The sequence below is a fragment of the Eubalaena glacialis genome, chromosome 6, assembly GCF_028564815.1.
Source record: "Eubalaena glacialis isolate mEubGla1 chromosome 6, mEubGla1.1.hap2.+ XY, whole genome shotgun sequence".
Classification (NCBI taxonomy): domain Eukaryota; kingdom Metazoa; phylum Chordata; class Mammalia; order Artiodactyla; family Balaenidae; genus Eubalaena; species Eubalaena glacialis.
This window is the reverse complement of record NC_083721.1, coordinates 48,986,244-49,008,361: the sequence shown is the minus strand read 5'-3', so window position 1 is coordinate 49,008,361 and position 22,118 is coordinate 48,986,244. Positions and strand designations below refer to the sequence as shown.

At 40.4% G+C, this 22,118-nt stretch overlaps 1 protein-coding gene, 1 long non-coding RNA gene and 1 other non-coding gene across 3 annotated transcripts in view; 1 reads left to right on the top strand and 2 right to left on the bottom strand.

Moving 5' to 3' along the window:
- Positions 1 to 6,523: 6,523 nt before the first annotated feature.
- Positions 6,524 to 6,654, bottom strand: LOC133094165 (small nucleolar RNA SNORA31). Its single transcript, XR_009701383.1, has one exon. It is a non-coding gene; the product is annotated as a small nucleolar RNA SNORA31 (small nucleolar RNA).
- A 2,657-nt stretch (positions 6,655 to 9,311) lies between these two features.
- Positions 9,312 to 14,840, bottom strand: LOC133093267 (uncharacterized). Its single transcript, XR_009701253.1, has 3 exons — positions 14,819 to 14,840; positions 10,253 to 10,356; positions 9,312 to 9,457 (listed from the first exon to the last, which is right to left on the bottom strand). It is a non-coding gene; the product is annotated as an uncharacterized LOC133093267 (long non-coding RNA).
- An 801-nt stretch (positions 14,841 to 15,641) lies between these two features.
- TOMM70 (translocase of outer mitochondrial membrane 70) overlaps positions 15,642 to 22,118 on the top strand; it is a 42,869-nt gene continuing 36,392 nt past the window's right edge. The window contains exon 1 of the mRNA XM_061194073.1: positions 15,642 to 16,169. Coding sequence (XP_061050056.1) covers positions 15,843 to 16,169 — 327 coding nt within the window. The 5' untranslated portion in view covers positions 15,642 to 15,842. The remainder of the gene's footprint in view (positions 16,170 to 22,118) is intronic.

Here is a 22,118-nt window from a genome sequence, read left to right as displayed (position 1 = left end):
GAAAGCTGCCCAATAAAAGGTGTTAGTAGAACATAAATTCCTTGCTTTTTGCTGCTGGTGGATGGGTTAAAATTTAAACTCTTTGGGTATCGAAATCTCACAACTGACTATTTTTGCTAAGATTTTTGCCTGTTGGAGTTTATGGGAAAAGGTAGACAACATAAAAGGAGAGAAAATCTCCACAGGAAAATCAACTTTTGCATTTTAAAAGGCAGGTTTTAGTTTGCTAATAAGTTCTTATAAAATCAGATGTCTACTAGAGTCTGTCATACAGAGTGAAGTAAGTCAGAAAGAGAAAAACAAATACCGTACGCTAACGCATATATATGGAATAAAAAAAAACGGTACTGATGAACCTAGTGGCAGGGCAGGAATAAAGATGCAGATGTAGAGAATGGACTTGAGGACACAGTGGGGGAAGGGGAAGCTGGGACGAAGTGAGAGAGTAGCACTGACATATATACTCTACCAGATGTAAAATGGATGGCTAGTGGGAAGCTGCTGCATACCACAGGGAGATCACCTTGATGCTTTGTTATGACCTAGAGGGGTGGGATAAGGAGGGTAGGAGGGAGGCTCAAGAGGGAGGGGATGGGGATATATGTATGCATATAGCTGAGTCACTTTGTTGTACAGCAGAAACTAACACAACAATGTAAAGCAATCATACTCCAATAAAGATATTTTTTAAAAATCGAATGTCTAACCCTTAGAGGCTGATGATTTTCCAGCCTAATGTGCATGTTTTTGAGTGGGTCAATTTGGACTTTAAGTTTGACAAGATAAAAGGGGCTTAGAAGGACTTGAAACCTCACTGTCTGGCCCAGTAGTCTCTTGGCTTTGCTGCTGCTAAAGAAGAAAAGTCCTTTTTGGAATCCTGAATTCAGAAATCCTATTTGCCTGGACCTAACAGTAGGATGAAACCTCATGATTGTGCTGGTCCATAAGGATTGTGATGGACCTCTAAAAGCAGACATAGGCTCAATGAACAGAACTCAGACTCTGGGACTATTGCAGATTTAAGACCCTCCCCCCTTATGGGGCCATAAGCTATAAAAAACATTATGGATGCTGACTGGACCACACAGGTCTCTTGCAGATACCCATGGGAAAGTGCTTGTTCTCTGATGGGAGCATATGAAACCAAGCTTGTAGTGGCTCTATCTGTATAATGCAGAAACTAATTGCATCTGAGATGATTAATCACAAGAAACCTAACTTGTGATTCTTGTCGAAAGCTCCAAGTTGGGAGAGAGCACATTACGGGGAGTGGGACCTCTGCACCCACTCCTAACAGATAGGGTTCTCATCCCCTTCCCAGGCATGTCTCACTGCTGTTGACTTGTGTTTGGATTTTAAGATTACTTGAAATTTACAATGGACTGATAACCTGATTCTACTTCACTCACATTTCTTCTTAGTTAGGAATTTTGATTATTAAACATAGCTGTCCCCAGACAGAGATTGGTCTTTTCTGGGCTATCTACTGAATAAATTATCAGGATGACAGGCGTCAGAGTTATGTAAACACATTCTGAAAACTCTTGAAAATTCAGGATTTTGTCCTACCAGTTCCTGAACATGATGTGTCTTTCTGGCTAAGTTTATTAAAATTGTTTTTCTATGTAAATTTTTCTATTCCTCTGTTTGGATTTGTTAAATTAATACTTATTAAGTGGAGTGCAGGGTATCAGATGGTGAGCTGCAGTTCAACAGTAGATCACAAGAGGAATTAAAATAGAGAACTTTATTACTCACAGGTCCTGGAGGAAGTACCTGGCATGCCTTGAGGGACCACATGGGGAGGTCAGGGCAGAGTGCAGACAGAGAGAAGCAGGACCTGGGGAACATGTTTTTATTAGAGTCTATGGGTAGAGTGCTTTGTGGTTCCCGGGCTAAGGCCTGATTGGTCAATTCAAACCAAAAGAGCAGGGTTCTGATAAATCCCACAAAGGCCTTACTGGTCTTATCTAAGGAGCATATAAGGGGAAGGCACTGGGAAGCAGGGGAGATTGTTGATCACAAGGGCTGTTGGGGAAGTCATATCAGGAACTTACATTTCCTTGTGACTCTGTGAGCTGCCATCTAGGGCATGGGTTTGCCTGAGGGGACTAGTGTCAGTTTAAGGTCACTGCTGGCTGCTTGGCCAAATAAAATAGATGCTGAGGCAGCAACAGCATGGAGTAGCTTAGCTAAATTCTCAACACTCTCTTTATACCAAACACTTCCTGCTGAAAGGTCTAGATGAGAATAAAAAATGATTGGGAAAAAAAATGTAAAGTTAAGATTACTGTATGAGACACACTGATTTTGTAATAACACAGAAAAAACAAAAAGCCAGCACCTGGGAGATGCAGGGAAAGGTGGACATTAATGATTTCTGTTTTTTATAACTGCTATTTTTCAGAACTGATCCTGGGGGAATTCCCTGGCAGTCCAGTGGTTAGGACTTGGCGCTTTCATTTCCGGGGTCCCAGTTTCAATCCCTGGTCTGGAAGCTAAGATCCCGCAAGTTGCGCAGTACGGCCAAAAAAAAAAAAAAAAAAAAAAAAAGAACCACTCCTGAATGCCAATGTTGCCTTCCCAAGATGCTGTAAGGTCTTGAATTCAAACTGACTGCTGAGCCTATGAGCACACCTAACAACACTAACTGTGACACAACAGGGAATGTCCCCAGCTCCTAAATTTCCACGAAGAACACCTGTAGATGTTGTCCCCACTCATGAGGCAAATGAACTGATGTCAAAGACAAGCAAAACTGATTGAAACTGACTGCCTTCTGGAAATCCTTCTAAAACTAGGGACTCAACTGAATTATTTGGACTGGACAGAGAGCCCTAAGGCAGAAGGATCCACAGTGGGAAGCCACACTGGAAGCCTCGTTAACCTGTATTGCCTGACTAATGTGTGTCCTCGTTGGGGTGACTTAACAGTTGCACACTCCTTGTTTCCAAGGGTACTCTCTGTGTGTACCTTGACTATCATGGATCGCCTCAGTCCTGGAAGGCACGCAGGTCAGCTTCAACTTACCAGTCAGAATTGTGTTGTGCTTGAATCGATGGCTCAGGCCAGGTTAAGAAAAGGTTAATACAAAAACTTAAGGAGAAAGCCACCTAGCTTTCTAAGAATGACCTTTATTTTTAATGGGATTTGTTTAAATTGGCTAAATCCAGGACCCCTCGAGGGCATAACAAAATTCAATATTACAGGATACTTTCACCTTGCTGCATGGGGTCCTACTGAAAATAATTTTGCTCTAAAAATGCCTTGGCCAAGAAGATGGACTCTGCAGAAAAGAGGTAACACAGAAGCCTGAGACTGCCTATCCTTAGAAAGGCCTCCTTGTAAGGTTGGCCCTTAACTGGTATCTGGGAACTTGGCTAGTAACCAGTCCCCTGTAGTGATATAAAACTTTTCCTAACTGGAACCCTCCTACACTGTTGGTGGGAATGTAAATTGGTACAGCCACTATGGAAAACAGTATGGAAGTTCCTCAAAAAACTAAAAATAGAGTTGCCATATGATCCAGCAATCCCACTTCTGGGCATATATCCAGACAAAACTATAATTCAAAAAGATACATGCACCCCTATGTTCACAGCAGCACTATTTACAATAGCCAAGACACGGAAATGACCTAAATGTCCATCGACAGTTGAATGGTTAAAGAAGATGTGGTTTATATATACAATGGAATATTACTCAGCCATAAAAAAGAACAAAATGATGCCATTTGCAGCTACACAGATGGACCTAGAGATTATCATACTAAGTGAAGTAAGTCAGAAAGAGAAACACAAATACCATATGACATCACTTACATGTGGAATCTAAAATATGACACAAATGAACTTATCTACAAAACAGAAACAGACTCACAGATATGGAGAACAGACTTGTGGTTGCCAAGGGGGAGAGGGGGCAGGGGAGAGTTGGACTGGGAGTTTGGGAGTAGCAGATGCAAACTATTACATGTATATAGAATGGATAAACAACAAGGTCCTATTGTAAGCACAGGAAACTATAATCAATATCCTGTAATAAACCATAATGGAAAGAATTTATATATATATATATATATATATATATATATATATATAAATATGTATATATAATTGAGTCACTTTGCTGTATGTACAGCAGTAAATAACCCAACATTGTAATTCAACTATACTTCAATAAATATATATATATATAAAAAACTGAATCACTTTGATGTATACCAGAAACTAACACAACATTGAATATTAACTGTACTTCAATAAAAAAAGAAAGAAAGATAAAAAAACTCCCTAACTGATAAGAGTGGCCTATACTGCTTGTACAACCAAGGTGATTTATGCTGAACAACTGCTTTCCTTCTGAAAGTCCGGAGTTTTGGTACCTGCCAGGCAGAGCATGCCTACATGACCAGCATCAAATAAAAGCTTAGGGTTCTGAGGCTCCAGTGAGCTTCCCTGGTAAACACTTGGCACATGTTGTCACAAAACATTGCTGGAGGAATTAAGCACGTCATGTGTGACTCCACTAGGAAAGGACTCTTGGAAGCTTGAGACAGGTTCCCTCTGGACTTCACCTAAGGGCTTTTTCAGTTTGCTGATTTTGCTTTGTATCTTTTCACTGTTATAAATCTTAGCTATGAGTACATGTTGAGCCCTGTGAGTTCTTTTAGTGAGCCACCAAACCTGGGGGTGGTCTCTGGGACCCCAATGCAGGAAGGAAAGGGAACTCTTCAAACCTTGGGCCAAAAATTTTCCCAAAGTAACAAGATATAAATTTACCACCAAAAGAAAAAGAATTTGGTCTACATTATATAAAATTAGTCCACCTCCATTTTTTTCCCTAGTTAAGCCCATCTCTTTTAAAGTGTGAGAGAAAGATGGCTCTCCACTTTGCCTGTCCTAAAGTTCTTATAACAAACCTAGCACAGCAAAGGAGCAGCAGCCGGTGTCAAGTCTTGGCAGCTGGGGGAGAACTGCTCTTCCGTCCTGTCTGGGAAGCCAGGGCGTGAGAGGAGGCCATGCCACACCCTGGGAGCCCAGCCGCCAGCTTTTCCTGCCAGGGGCTTGGACACCTGCCTTGAGGAGATGCTGCCAGGGGCATGGGACCAAAGGGAGCTGCCCTTTTGACCCTGCTCTAATGCTCTGCCTTGCCAAGCCCAGTGTTTATGCAAAGTGTCAAGTGGCTGAGATAGCTGCAGTTTTCTAGAGTTGGATTGTCCATTTTCTTATGGTACTTAATAGGAAAGGAATTACCTTCTCTTAGAGGGTAGGAAACTTGTGGTGTGTGTTCTCATAAAGTGATCAGACATCAAGGGTGCCCAGGTAATCAGTGACAACGATCCCTGGCCTGTGTAAAAATGAAGTGGCTTTGCAGGGCCCTCTTTCACATTTGCTGCTTCGGAAGACTGCAATAATGCATAGATGATTTTGCCTTTATTTCTCTCTCTTTCATTCATTTCCTTTTATTTCATTCCCTTTATTTATTTCATTCTCCACAGCCCCTATATGTTATAGTAATGTATTTTTTAGTTCATTTTTTTCTTAACAGTTAAAGAGAAGAATTATTCCTCACACTGCTTTCAAGCTTGCCCAAGCCAGTCTCACTCTGGAAAAGAAATGCTATGTACAGAAGAACTACGCTGCTACATCTCTTTTTTTTCCTTTCTTTCTCTTTTTTTTTTGTAGTCAAAATACATCAGTGGTTTTTAGACAGTTTTCACTTGCCAGAAAGCAGTGCTTGAAACTGTGTGCTATGTTCTATTTAATGTCTTGACTGTCAGAATGTTCTTTTGCAGGCAACATATCCTAATGTAATCATCCATCTCCATAATCGTCCAGTTACACGGTGAAGTTTGCAAGCCTTCTGAGGTGATTATCAAGACACAGATTGCTTGTTGCTTAACCAAGTGTCCTAAAGCATGTACGCGAAGGTACATAATTATCATTTTTTATTCTAAAAAGCTATGTAGCTTATATTATGATGAAAACTATTTTAAAAATATACCACTGTTGATGTAAAAAATATGTGCGGGAAATAAGGTATGTTTTTCGAGGTTTGCCTACTAGAATATTTGTAGTATAAATATCCAGTTACTTTGGCATTAAGCATCATTGATTTCTGCAGGATTCTGGCTAATGGTAGGCTTCATCAGAGTCAAAGTTTTTAGATACTGTAATAGGTTTTTATAAAAACAATACCTCATCTCTTTCACAAGAGACCTTTAAACACAGCATTGATTCTCATCTGCCAGAGATGGACTCTGTGCAGCTCTGACTCCAGCAGTGTTATTAATTGTATGACCTCTCAAGGTCTTTTTGATCCCTGAGCACCTATTATTCTATAACAGATTGAACACAGTTTGTTAAAATTTACCACTATGTAAAAAACTTTATCAGTTCAGCTCACCAGTGTGTTATACTTCAGAAAAGGCTTCCTCCCAGTTATTAATTTCACAGTGCAATTTCAGAGTCTAAGGGTAGTGCCTCAGTACTTCTTTTTTAATTTGTGAGTTGCAATTTTTTCCTGTATTCCCGCATTCACTCTGGGCTGCCACAATCAGACAGACGGAAAGTGTGAGGACACTTTTTTCTTGCATCTGTAGTGGAAACCTTAGCAAACAGGAACTGCTCCAGGCCCATCAAATAGATGCATCTCAGCACTTTCTTTTAACTTGAGTCCATAAGCCTCCCCATGAGAAGTGCTCCAGAGAAGAACTGGGCTGGGGGAATTAGACTCTTGTGAGTCTCACTTCTAGCAGGGGCAAAATTTTGTGATGTACAATAAAGGAGTGGATCACCAAACATTTAAAGGGAATTGTGACAAAATACTTATGACATTTAGAAAAATAAATTGGAAAAATTAAATTTTGAGTCAATAAACAACGGGAAATCTTCAGAGTACTAAAAAGAAAAACTTTAATGAAGCATATATATATAAAACAGTGGGAGTTACACAAATGGGTAGCAACTAGATCAAAATGCTATTGAACTACAGGTATTCCGGGAAGATAATAATGAAGATAGCATAGCTTTTCAATCTCTCTGAATCCCCACATAAAAACCAATAGCGCAACTGTAAATGAAAACACCCATGGGGCTTCCCTGGTGGCACAGTGGTTGAGAATCTGCCTGCTAATGCAGGGGACATGGGTTCGAGCCCTGGTCTGGGAAGATCCCACATGCCGCGGAGCAACTAGGCCCGTGAGCCACAACTACTGAGCCTGCGCGTCTGGAGCCTGTGCTCCGCAACAAGAGAGGCCGCGACAGTGAGAGGCCCGCACACCGCGATGAAGAGTGGCCCCCGCTCGCCGCAACTAGAGAAAGCCCTCACGCAGAAACGAAGACCCAACACAGCCAAAAATAAATAAATAAAAAACAAAACAAAAACCACCCATGGACAACTCTGCAACAAATATTGGCAACAAGATGTCCTCCACCCCCAAGTGGAAAGTGTGAGGTCACACAACCAACAGCTAAGACCTGATATAGTTGTCCATGCTGAAGGAAGAATGAAGCAAAAGGGCATCCGTCAGACCTAAAAACAAGAGGATCACAAAATAGCCAATAGTTTAGAAAGCACAAGGGACCAATTTGAGAATCGTGTTATCCTTTTATCCACAATGTTGCTGAACTATTTTTTTAGACCTAGATTATAGATTTTCTTGGATTTTCTATGGAGACATATTGCCTATAAATATTAAAAAGTTACTTCTTTGTTTCCACTATCCTTTTATTTCCCTTTTTATCTTATTCACACTTCAGTAACATGCAATAAACCTGAAAAGCTTGATTGGTTCTTGACTTTAAAAAGAAAACTACTAATATTTCACTTCTAGATATGATGTTTATTTTATCAAGGTTCTATAATGAAAATGTTTGTCTAATTGCATCACAAGTAAATACAGCAAAATACAACTTTGGTCAAATCTTGGTAGAAGATCATGGTAGATTAAAAATAATTGCAACTTTTTGCTACTTCTTCCATTGAGAGTTGGAGTCTAATTCACTCCCCCATGAATCTGTCCTGTTCTTACTAACATGTTTGACCCACAGAACATGGTAGAAGTGAAGTTTTGGAAAGCTTTGCAGCTTCTGCCTGGGACTCTTAGGACACTGTAGCAGGGAACCCTGAGCTGTCACAGAAGTCTGACTACCCTGACTGCTATGCTGGAAAGGCCACAAGAAGGTGCTCCACTTGACAGTCTCAAATGATTCCAGTCTCCAAGCTATCTTCACCAAGGTGTCAGACACTGAGTGAAGCCATCTTGAACCCACCAGACCAGCCATCCACCAGGAGAGTAAACTCTGCTGACACCAGCAGAAGAAAAGAGTCAATCAAGCCTTGCCCAAATTCCTCAGCAACAAAATTGTGAGATGTAATAAAATAGTTGTTTTAAACCACTACCACTTGGGACAGTTTGTCAAGCAGCAATAGATAACTGGAAGATAGGTATAGAAACTACTTTTTACGGTTTTATATTTTTTCAAAATTTAACAAAATTGAGTCTCCTCCTCATTATTGGAGTTGAGGCAATTTTCCACTGGTTAGGAAAAACAACAAAAGGTAATAGGGAAGCATAGCATTGAGGATCTCAGGTTCAGTGCTAGACCAATGCAAAGATCAGGTCTGCATGACCAGGGTCACTTAGTGATGGGCCAGCATCTTCATGTAAATCAGAAAAGGAATACCTTTCTCCTGGCAGGCACTGCCTAACACTAGACTGTGATGAACAAAGTGCAGGCTGAATCTCAGCCCCCACTTCTCCCAGCATCCTTGTGCAGGGCACAATTAGTATAACCTATATGCAATATCTTTATAAATTAAAGTGCAAAGCAATGTTTCTACATTTGCAAATGACATAGATTCTTGTGGGTGGCAATGAACTAAGTTGATGAGGATGGAAAGATCTTATGAATCTGTGTGAGTGGGCAGAAAGGTGGCAAATGAGTGCATAAAGTATACATATGAGCTAACAGTCACAGCTAAGGAGAGGGATCTAGGGTTATTGTAGATTGTTCCCTGAAGATGATACAGAGGCTTCTTCTGACAGCAAAAAGAGCAACCACTTGATTGAATCATTAAAGTGCCATTCCCCCTGAGAAGCAAAGTAGTACCACCCACTCAACTGATGCTCTGATGGAAGCTGAATAAGGCAGAAACCATTATGAGAAAGACTGGAGAAAAATTAACAGCATGAGGGCTCAGAAAAAACAAGTACTTCTATATATGAGTGGAATATGAAGGACAAACCAAGCAGGTCCTGGTGAAAGCAGCTGCAGTGGTGGAGATGGTAGCAGTGACTACCGCATGCTTAGGACTGGGAACAAGTAGCTATGATGATGGTGGTGATGCAAGCAGACTATTTCTGGTGATGGCAGCAGTAGCAGCAACTGAGTTGATTTCCCAGCTGATACCAGTGATATTGGACGGCAGTGGTGGCACCAGACCATTAATGCTGGCAACAGGAATGGAGATAAAGCAGTAGTCAGGAAACTGTCAAATACTTCATCAACTCTTTATTCAGCATTGACCACATTTCTGGTATCATGTTGGGTAGATAAATAAATGTTAACAAATACCCATTATATGCCCAGCCCCGTAATAGATGTGGGAGTACAAAGATGACTAGAACATGGTCCCTACCCTTCAGACGCTCAAAATTGAGTATGGGGAGCACACATGAGAACAAATAATTATGGCAATGTGGTAACTGTGAAAAAGAAATATAAACTTCTGTATAGTCCAATGCAAAGAGAGAAAACATATTCCCTTGTTTTGACATACAGCATTAGAGCAGGCACTGTGTTAGGCACTGTAGAAGACACAAGATAAATTAGACATAGATCCTGACCTGGGATGCTTATAGTCCAGTCGATGAGGTAGAACAAATGTAATTCTATAAAACAAGTAGAAAAGTGATATATTTTAGAAAGTTCCAGAAAAAGTATTTTAGGTTTTTAAAGGAAAGCCTGCATATAGTAGACACTCAATATTGTTTTAAGGTGCATTCTACCTATTCGATCTTGAATGCCACTTTTTCCTTCTTTGATACCCTTTAATATAGTTTACTTTAAAAAATTTTTATTGAGTGCCTACTATATTGAGTGCCTGCTATACACTGAATATTTTTGATGAGGTCATGAGGGTAGGACCCTGGTCCACTGGGATTAGTGCCCTTATAAGAGGAGACCCTAAAGAGCTTGCAGCTCTCTCTCCCCTCTGGTGAGGGAAAAAAAAGAAAGAAAATCACCTGAGGACACAGTGAGAAGGCAGCCATCTGCAAGCCAGGAATAGAGCCCTCACCAGAAAGCTAACTGTCCAGAACCTTGATCTTGGACTTCCCATCTTACAGAACTGTAAGAAATAAATTTCTGTTAGTTAAGCCAACCAGTCTATGGTATTTGATTATAGTAGTCCTAGTAGACTAACACAAGTTTTGGTACAGGGAATGAGGCCCCCAGCCCCCCCAAATTGATGTCCTTCTCACCACAAATTCATGTACAACACAATTCAGTCAAGTTTTTTGACGCTTTATTACGAGTATTTCTTTCCTCCAATTTCCAATAACTTTTCCCTCATTTCCATCTGAGTTGTCACTGGAATGGCCTTTATCATCCATATTTCTACCAACATTCTGTTCATGACTATTCATGTATTTCTGTAAGATGGAAGCTTTGTCTCCTGCTTGCCTCTTTTCTTTCTGAGCCCTCACCAGAATCATCTTTAATGTCCTTATACCTATCAACAGTTTCTTCACAGCAATCTCGGCTTTTTCTAGCATGGGCTTCAAAACTCTTCCAGCCTCTACCCATCACACAATTCCAAAGCCACTTTCACATTTTTTGGTATTTGTTACAGCAGTACTCTATTCCCAGTACCAAAATGTACTGGTATTACTTAGGGTTCTCCAGAAAAACAGAACCAGAAATTTATATAGAAATTTATAAAAGGAACAGACTCATGCAATTATAGAGGCTGAGAAGTCCCAAGATCTGCAGTCTACAACCAGAGACCCAAGAGACCTGATGGTGTGAATAACAGTGTGAAAGCTGGCAAGCTGAAGACCCAAAAAGAGCCAATGCTTCAGTTCAAGTCCAAAGGCAGGAAAAGATCAATGTCCCAGCTCAAAGTAGTCAGACAGTTGAAGTCCCCTCTTACACAAGGAAGGGTCAATCTTTTTGTTCTATTCAGGCCTTCAACTGATTATGACCACTCGCTTTAGGGAAGGCAATCTACTTCACTCAGTAGGATTGATTCAAATGTTAATCTCATCAGAAAAACATACAAACAAAAAAACAAAACAAAAACAACAACCAACCCTCACAGACACACCCTGAATAATATTTGACCAAATACCTGGGTTCCTCCTGGCCAAGTTGACACATAAAATCAACCATTATACTGACTATCTTCTGGGCTCTGGGAGTACAAAGTGAACAAAGTTTCTATCCTCATGCAGCTTATGTCCTATTGCAGGGTCACATAAATAAATAATTTCAAACACTGCTAACTGCTAAGAATGTGGACCAAGGAAAAAGACAAAGTGTAAGAAAGGATGTGGGGGTGGGCAGAGACGTTTATAGGAAGTAGAGTGAGTCTAAAAGTCTTTGAGCTCAAAAATGAAATTGGAGGGACTCTGGTGGCACAGTGGATAAGACTCCGTGCTCCCAATGCCAGGGGCCTGGGTTTGATCCCTGGTCCGCAAACTAGATCCCATGTGCATGCCTCAACTAAGAGTTCGCATGCCACAACTAAGGAGCCGGTGAGCCACAACTAAGGAGCCTGCCTGCCGCAACTAAGACCTGGCGCAACCAAATAAAGAAAGAAAGAAAAAAAGAATGAAATTGGAGTTATGCTTTGGGAAGAATAATCTAGTATCAAGGTGCAAAGTGACACATAGAAGAGAGGCACTACAGGTGGGGAAGCTAATACAGCATTCAGGAAAGATGAAGGAAATGGAAAAAAGAGAGAAAAGAAGGGAAGAAACTATTTATTGAGCACCTACTATGTGTCAGACATACTTTTAAGTGTTTTCACATATTTGAACTGGGAAGTGGCAAAGGGCATGAAAAGGAAGAAAAATATTAAAAAGATATTACAAAGAATCATCAAGACTTCACAGATGATTTTGTGTTTATGTATGTGTATATTGGTACATTTACTTGTACTTGGGTAGATACAGTTGGAAAAAAGAAAGGTTCAAAAAGGTCTAAGGTTTCAAGTATGGGTAACCAGCAAGGTAATAGTGGTATTATGAGAAAAAAAGATTATACAAAGGAAGAGAATGAGGAGGGAGGACAATGTGTTATATTTTTTTTAAATGAGGCATCCAGGCAAAGCTGCTCAATAAACAGTAGGAAATTACAGGGCTACAGGTGAAAAGATAAGTCATACCAGGAGATGTGAAGATAGAGATTATCTTCAGAGGTATGGTACCTGAAACAATGAGATGTACTTTGGTTACAAATGAAGAGAATGAAGAGAAAGAAGAGGATATATTTTTATGGATTCTCATACTTGAGGAAGATCTAGAGGTGCGCTGTCCAATATGGTAGCCATTAGCCACATGAAGGGACTTAAGTCAATTTAAATTAAAATGAAAAATTTAGTTAGTCGTACCAGCTATATTTCAAGTGGCTACCATATTGAATATCAGAGTTATAAAACATTTCCAACATCACAGAAAGTTCTATTGGACAGTATGTACCTAGAGATTCATCAGAGTATAAGAAAGAGGAGAATTTAGTCTCCTGAAAGCCATTCAAGTACAGAATGACCCATGGTATTAAGTGCTCCAATAAAAGCATATGAAAGCTAAAAACAAACAATAACTTGTGACTCTTAAAGCACTTTCAGACTAGTAAAAAAGTTAGAAACTAGATTATAAGAGATTTTGGATGAAATTGGTGATAAATAGGTAGAGGTAACAAGTATAAACAATTCTTTCAAGTAACTTTTCAGTGAAGAAAAACAGAGAAAGAATGTAAACCTAAGGAAGAACTGAAAGAGAATCAAGCTGTGTATGTATGTGCCTAAGATAAGCATGTTTGTGGACTCATTGGAAGGCTTGGCTACCAATCAACCAACCAGCTATCCACTAACTCTACCAATCAAAAAAGGCTTTGATGTAGCAATGACAATTGTGGGGATAGAATCATACAATTTTAAAGCTATGAGAAGCTTTAGGAATCATCTAATCTACTGGTCACATTATATAGAAAGCAGGTGCCCAGTCACACCCACAGCTTAGTAGTATTAAAAGCTAGAATAAGAACTCAGGTGTTCTGCATCCTAGGCCATTAGATGTTCAGCCTCATTCAAATGCCTCCTAAGACACAGACCAGAAAAGTGAAGAAAGCTTCTTCTATTGAGTTCCGTTAATCTAGCAAGAAAATATCTATGTTCACATATATAAAACTTCAATTTAAAAAAAAAAGAGACAATTTTTTAACTTCTCTCCTTTAAAATTTAGAAAAACAGAACTAAGCATTGAGTGTCTACTATTTTGTAACAAACATTACACTAAAAAGACCTTAAATCTCATCTAATTAAATCTTTAATATAACCTGTTTTCAGTAATTCACAGCTTAGAAATTTATGCATCAGGTCAGTGAGGTCACAGAGGTAGTGACACTTTTACTCAGTTCTATACTATAATCAATTAGGAAATGGTGGAGAAAATGGGAGAAAAAAGATGAATAAGCTAGGGAATGGAAATTAGATGTTTAACAAAGTATAAAAGTAACAAGGACAAATTCATATACATGCCAATCTTAAAAATAAAACCAAAGAAAACCAACCCTTTAGATAAATAATTGCTAATTAAACAAAATGTTTCAAGGAACTCTAACATTGCCTTTGGAGGGAACTGGGTGGCTGGGGAACAGGAGACTTTTCACAGTAACTTTTGAATTTTAACAATAACAATCTATTACCTCTTCCAATAAATAAAGTTTCTTTTAAAAACTTTGTATGTTTCAGTTCCTACCGGTAGTTTGTAATTACTAGCACTCTACAATCCCCTGAGGCTGCAGAAAAATTGAAATTTCAAGAAAGAAAAATCCTAACTCTGTTCTGAAAAGGCAAGGGAAAAATTACATTAAGAACAGAAGACTTGCCTTTGAGGGTTGGGAATCAGGAAGGGAGAGAAGTCATTGCCTGCAACAATCACTATTTGATCAAACCAATTCTATTGCTATTATTTTTAGCTCATCTTTTTAGCCTGTTGCTAAGGAACCCTACAGCCCGAAAGCAATTTACTCACAGGAACCCACATGAAGCAAGAGAAAAGCAATGATGCTGAAGCTTTCTAATTAGGCCATTAAGTCTATTTTAGTGCCGTTTAATAAATTATCTCCTCTCGATTTTTATGCACCGCTATAGTGATGTTGAAAATCCTCTGTTGTACCCAAAAGCAAAATCATCATAAATTTTTAATATGAGGGTCTGCAAATCAGTATATCTGAAATGGGGAGCCATAGTTCTGGATTCTGATTTTCTATTAATACTTGTCTTTTATTCTTGATAATACTAAACAATTTCTTGTTTAGTATTTTCTATCAAGAATTCTAAACAATTTCTTGCAAGGGAAATTTTTGTATTTTAAGAGGTCGGTGCAGAACATGAGGAAAGGATTTGACAAAGCTATTAGATACATAAAAGCTATGAATTGAAATTTCTACTTGGGATGTGGCAAGAGGGCTGAGACATCTAGTGCAAAACGGCATGACAGTGGGCGGAACAGAGCACTGGCGAGGCCGCGGATGCTCCAGGGAGCGAGGTGTCAAGCGGAATCCGGTATGACACAAATACGTACAGGAAAGGTGGGAACTCTAGGTCTTCGCATTTCTACCCACTCAGTTCGAGAACCTCGTAACAACACACAGACGTCATCGCTTTCGTAATTGGTGCGGACGGTGAGTCGCAGGGACGCCGTTCAAGCCGTTTCAACTGGAGCCAACCTGTATTTGCCCGTTTCCACCGAGCCTGATTTGTGCCACCTGCTGTTGCCCCCAATAACCTCAAATTCTTCCAAACTAAAATCTGGCCATGGTAGAGCTAAGAAGATCGGTGATACAGCGCGCTATCTTCAGCTTTTGGCTCTTTCCTCCCATATTTTTAAAATCCCTTCCAATCCGTTGGTTTCCGAGGACACGGGGACAGACAACGGAGCTAAACACCGCCGGGCTCTAAGTAGCGTCAACGTGGCAGTAACGAGAAAACGAGGGGTCCAAATTCCACCAATAAATGAGGCAGCTCGGCCTACGCCCCGCCCACCACTCCTGCCAGCCAGTAATCTTCACAACTCTTCTGCTACTCCCGCCCATTCTTAGCGCAGTTTCAGAGCTTCTTCCCCTCTTGCTCTGCTCCCCCGAGCACCAAAAACCCGCTGTATGTGCGCCCCTCTTCTACTTCGCTATACCAGAGAGCCCTCTGCCCTTCTTTATTGAAGGCGTAGGGAATGGCATCGGCTACCACCGAGGCCCAAGATCCCAGAAACTAGTCTCACAAACAGCACCGGAACGAAAGAAAACAAAAAGGGCTGCCCCGGATTTTCACCGCACGCCCAGTTTACCTTGACCCGGAAGTGATTCACCACTCCTCCTCCCTTCCCACTCCTCCCTCCCTGGTTGGGAAGGGAAGAGGACGGCCAGGTCTGGCCCGGCATGCCTTGGGCTTCCGGTGACCTCTGGCCTTTTTCTGTCGTCCGCTCTTGCTGCCTAGCGTGCTTGTTCGCTCACTGCTTTCCGTCCTTGCCTCCCTCCCGTTTTTCTTCGCACGCTGCCTGGTGACTGTGGCGCCCGTGAACAGCAAGGAGGAGGTGGCGGAGGACACTCGTCATGGCCGCCTCTAAGCCTGTGGAGGCGGCGGTGGTCGCAGCGACTGTTCCCGGCTCCGGGAGTGGGGTGGGCGGCGGCAGTGCGACTGCGGGCCCGGGCACCGGGGGCCTGCCGCGATGGCAGCTGGCGCTGGCGGTCGGGGCGCCCCTGCTGCTGGGCGCGGGTGCCATGTACCTGTGGAGCCGGCAGCGGCGGCGCCGGGATACCGGGGGCCGAGGCGACGCCAGCGGCCTGAAGCGCAACAGTGAACGGAAGACCCCGGAGGGCAGGGCCAGTCCGGCCCCGGGCAGCGGACACCCCGACGACCCCGGTACTCACCTGGCAATGGTGAGAAGCAGCTCCGAGCCCTGGAGGTAGAACCCGGCGGGTGCAGCCTTTCCTTGACGGGTTGTGCCCGTCAGGGGGCTTCCCATCAGACGGAAGCTGCCAACAGGCAGCGCATGGGTTTAGGGAAACTCAGTTCTGGCTGCCTTTATAGGGAATGGAGTAGCCCGAGGGCACAGGTTAGCAACATTCGTTGAGCGCTTCCTTTTGGTTTCAGAAAAATACTTGCTTCTCAGTGACACAGCATTTACCCTTAGCGTTGTGGGTACGGGGACATTTGCAAGTGTGATGATTGTATTTAACTAACTAATGAAGGAGGCCAAATTCCCTTAACTATCGGTACGTTGCGACATGAATTGCCTTGGTCATGTCTAAGGCCTAGGATTTAATTAGTAATAATCTTTTAATAACAAGCGAATCCCCTTTTTTGAAGTATTTTAGGGTTGGGGATAGGTAAATACAGTGACTGTTGGTTGACAAGAGTAAAATGGTGTTCAGTGGCATTTATTTCATCTGTGGGCATGCGTTCTTAAACTTTTGGGGTAGAAGCATCTTAAATTCATTTTTAAATTTTACCTGGAAATTTACATGACCAAGCCTGACCTACGGTTAAGCCAGGCGTCGGAGTGTCTGGTGAATTAACTGCTTTGTACGGCTTTGTTGAACTATTAAATCCTTCTGGTATCTGACAGCTGTGGGGGGAATTGGCCTGGCTGCATTTAACAATACTGGGGTGAGATAACGTGAGGTGGAGGATTCTATCTGAGTCTGAGATTGTACAATGGCGGTTACAGAGTAAATCAGAGTTCACAGTAACCTTTGGTCAAAAAACTCCCAATTATATACGTTTGCAAGTTATTTCCACATTATACTATTCAGACTGAAGACATGTTTTTACTAAGTAGTCAAATTAATTTTAAAGGAAGTTCTGATGTGGAAGCAAACTACCTTAGTTTAGTGCATCCTATATATCTGGTGTTGTGCTAGGCCCTGAGAGAGCCAAATAGTCTTTCTAACGGGAGAGTAAGATACTGCTTTAAAAAAAAAATACAGAAAAGATGCAGTACAAGTATGCTGGAAGAACCCAAGGACTGTGAGAACCAGGAGAAGTGTGCTTTATATTGGGCTCTCCAGCATGGTTACCTTGAGAAAGTCATTTTATCTCTTTGACGTTAGTGTCATCCCTGTAGAATAAGAGAATTAAAATATTGGATCTCTTATATTTCTTCCAGCTCTAAAAATTGGTGATTCTGAGTGCTGTTAATGATAGTGGTAATCAAGGTGATTCTTTGAATTTGTCATCATTTGTCTTGTTGTTTTAATATTTCTGAAATCCTCTGGTCATTTCCTATTTCATTAGCTTATTTTAATCACAGAAGAATAGTAGGTGAATGAAAAATACATAAAAGTTCTCTGTTTTATAATAATCACCAAAAATAAAGATAACTTCTATAAAAGAAACAAGGCTTTGATATTTCATTGCAGTTTCAAATACTACCCCACCTCACCTCTTTGGTATTTGATAGAATTCAGCAAACTGTCTTTCAGATTTTAGATTTCCTTAAATCCCATTTTCAACTTTTCAGCATTGTCTAGGTAAACACTGTGATAATTTTTAAATTTCATGGTGTATTGTAGTTTTATCAGAACATTTTTTTTAATTCACCTGACTGCCGCTAAAAGTTAGACTTTAACATCGACTTCTTTGTATAACTTGAACTGCTTTAAAATGACTCCTTTTGCCCCAAAATAAAACTGAGCAGAACACTTGCATATACTGTTCTTGTGGAATTTGTGGGGTGGTACCTGTAGTCTTGCTTTGAGTTACTAGATGATACTTTAGTAAAGCAACAGTAAGAATGTCTTTGCCATTTTTTTTAATGGAAATTTGTATTTTAGCTGATGGTGACCGATAAATACTGAAAGACTATTTTTTGTCTTTTTTATAGTCTAGTCCTCAGAGTTATTATTAGACTACCTAAATATAACTGACCACAAATTGTAATTTATTATTATCTGTGGTTGGAGAAATTGCTTTATATTTGAATAGCACCTTTAACTTGTCAACCTCAGTGGGTTTTGTAAACAAGAAAGCATTTGTTTGAACTGATGGAAAAACTGGCAGAATCCTGATGCTCTGACTGTTCTTTCTCCACCTGAGCAATAGCTGTAATTTTTAAGGCAATGAAGGAATGGACAAATATTGTCAGTTCAGGGTTCAATATCAGTGAATAAAGTGGAAAATCAGTGGTTATTGTCTGTTCGCTTATGTTTGCCTTAATGTAAAAATGAACTAATAAAATAACTGGGCTTCTGTCTATTGGGTTTGAGATATTCACGTGCAAGCAGGCTATATCAAATTATTTTTTTTTTTCTGGGATAGCATATACTTGTAAAGCAAAAGCAAAAATTCATATTTTTGTTTAATTAATGGGGATTTTAGGATTTCATCAGAGAAAGGCATCTAATCACAGTTGATAGTGTGTGAGATAGAGGTAAAGTATTAAATCATATTCCACTTTGGGCCATTATAAAATCTACCATGATGTGCCATTTTGCTTCAGTAATTTATTTTGAAAACTTGAGAATTACAGATTTTTCAAAGTTGGTAAGGTTCTTTGCCAATCATCTAATCCACAGGACTTCTCAGTCTTTGGGCCAGAGTTATCACAGGGGAGCATCATGCCCACATATACACCAAGCATGGTATCTGGTTGCACAAATGTCTTAGGTATTTCTTTTTTCAAGCAACCTGTGATTTTTTTATTCTAATACATTTATTTATTTTTGGCTGCATTGCGTCTTGGTTGCTGCGCGTGGGCTCTCTCCAGTTGGGGCGAGCGGGGGCCACTCTTCGTTGCGGTGCGCAGGCTTCTCACTGCGGTGGCTTCTCTTGTTGCGGAGCACAGGTTCTAGGCACCTGGGCTTCAGTAGTTGTGGCACACGGGCTCAGTAGCTGTGGCACATGGGCTTAGTTGCTCCACGACATGTGGGATCTTCCCGGACCAGGGCTCGAACCCATGTCCCCTGCATTGGCAGGCAGATTCTTAACCACTGCGCCACCAGGGAAGTCCCTGTGATTTTTTTTCTAATGTGCATGTATTTATTATTGACTTTATAGTAGTGTTTTATCCAACTGTTTTTAATTGATGATTTTAAAAAGCAGTTATTCTAGTGTTCAAGTTTTTTCAATGTTACACAGGAGTTATCCCAACAGGAAATGTTTAGGAACCACTAATCTAAGTCAGTCCTTTAGAATAGGAAGGGAGAGATGTACCTAAACGTTTTAATAAAGGGGTCAAAAACTGAGTAACCTGCTGTTATCAGTCATGGTTGAAATGAAATAATTCTTCCCCTCAATGATCTGTTTCTAATCTTTTTTTTTTTTTTTAAATCAGGGTCACTAGTGACATTCTTATATAATTAAGTCTAGCGAACACCTTTCAGTCTTTATCTTACTTGATGCTTTGCAATATTTCACATTATCTTCTCTTAATTTCATAATTTTTCCTTTGGCTTCTGAGACACTATGTTCTCCTGATTTTCTTTGCTTTTCTTAAAACTTCCTGATACCTCTCTTAGCTGATTCCTCTCAGTCTCCTTTCCAGGCTCTTTTCTCTGCCTCTTTTGGTGACCTTCATGGTTCTGTCATAGGCATTCTTATATTCCATACCTTCACTGGATGCTTGCTTGCCCTCCAGAAGCTTCACTTAACACTTATATACTGATGACCCCCTAATTTCTTGTTTATAGCCCAGACATCTCAAAAGGCCCAGATTTAAAGGAAATCTTCACCTCATTACCTTACAAGTGTTTCACACCAGACTCCTGTTTCTCCTGAGACTATTCCTTATCATTTAATGTGTGTCATCTAGCTAGTTTCCCAAGCCAGAAACTTGGATATCATCCCTAACTTTCTATTCTTTCCATGTTCTCCACATCCAATCTAGAAACATGTCCAGAAAATTCTACTTCTTAAATATCTGACTACTCCTCCATTCCCACTGCTATTTCTTGACTGAATAACTGATACTCTCATTAGTGTCTTCCTCCAATCCATTTTGTCAGTACTAGAGTAAATCCTAACAGTCCCATGCTTAGAACTGTTAAGTGGTCTGTTCATTGCTCACCAAGGTAAAGTTCAAATTCATCATGATTTAAGACCCTCTGTGATCTTGATCCTGCTTACCTCTTGTCTTCATCTCTTGCCACTTCTTGTTTCTTGCCTTTGGTTGTTCTGTAACAACGCCCAGTACCCCTACCTTCTCATCCTTCAAGTCACAACATGTAGGTCATTTCACCTTTTCTGAAACTCTTCTACCTAAGCATACCATTATGTGATTACATAACACTGAATTTTTCTCTTCCACAGCAGTTAACTAGAGTCATTTATTCATGTCTTTCCTACTAAACTCTTGACTCTGTGAAGGCTGGGACTGGCTCTATGTTTCTCACCATTTTTCAGAACCTGGCACATAGCAGGTGTTGAGTGAATGAACTGATGAAGCTTCATTATTTGACATTTTAAAAATATTCCCACAAACAATATTTTTTCAAAATTTCCAGCTTTTCATTTGTATTCTACCAGTTTATCCTAGAAATTGGTTTAACAGTCGTAAACCTCATTTAGGCATTCTTTTTATAAATCACGCGATTTTGTATGAACTACAACCATAATCCTGCAGAAGCAGCATTCTTTTTTTTTTTTTATAAATTTATTTATTTTATTGTATTTATTTTTGGCTGCGTTGGGTCTTTGTTGTGGTGCACGGGCTTCTCATTGCGGTGGCTTCTCTTGTTGCGGAGCACGGGCTCTAGGCACGCAAGCTTCAGTAGTTGCGGCGTGCGGGCTCAGTAGTTGTGGCTCTCAGGCTCTAGAGCGCAGGCTCAACAGTTGTGATGCACGGGCTTAGTTGCTCTGCGGCATGTGGGATCTTCCCGTACCAGGGCTTGAACCCGTGTCCCCTGCATTGGCAGGCAGATTCGTAATCACTGCGCCACCTGGGAAGCCCTGGAAGCAGCATTCTTACAAGTAGGTTCTTCTTAGGTAAAGAGTTCTTGTGTTACAATTTAGTAGGTGGGGTTGTTGTAGATTTTTAAATTTCAGGACATAATATGGGAAAGGACTTTCTTATTATCTTAGGTATCTTTTATCCTAGATTTGATTCTTATAAAAGTAACAATTGGTCAATTAAGTACTGAAAGATTGTTTCTCATGAGGTAAGTGTTCCAGAGTTGATTGCTACTTCTGTAAAGTTGGGATCCAAATTTTAAAATATGCCTTTGGAATTTGGTAAGTTTAAGGGAATAAAACCATTTAAGAGAAACATTATGGAACCACTTCATGTATATTTTAACTGGATGTAAATGTGTAATTATGGTGATAAGTAATATAGTAGTTCCCTCTTGCCCACAGTTTCAGCTTTCTGTAGTTTCAGTTACCACAGTAAACTGTGGTCTGAAAATATTAAATGGAAAATTCCAGAAATAAACAATTCATAAATTTTAAATTGTGCGCCGTTCTGAGTAGCATTATGAAAACTCACACAGTCCCACTCCATCCTACCCTGGATGTGAATCATCCCTTTGTCCAGCATATCCTGCCCGTTAGTCACTTTGTAGCTATCAGATTGACTCTTGTACTAGTAACCCTTATTTTACTTAATAGCCCAAAGCACAAGAGTAGTGATGCTGGCAATTCAGATATGCTAGAGAGAAGCCATTAAACTGCTTCTTTTCAGTGAAAAGGTGAATGTGCTTGACTTAAAGGGAAGAGAAAAATAATCATATGGTGAGGTTGCTAAGATCTATGGTAAGAATAAATCTATTTCTGAACTGTGAAGAAAGAAAGAGAAATCTGTGCTAGTTTTGCTGTCGTACTCAAACTGTAAAAGTTACAGCCACAGTGTGTGTTTAGTTAAGATGGAAAAGGCATTAAATTTGTACAATAAG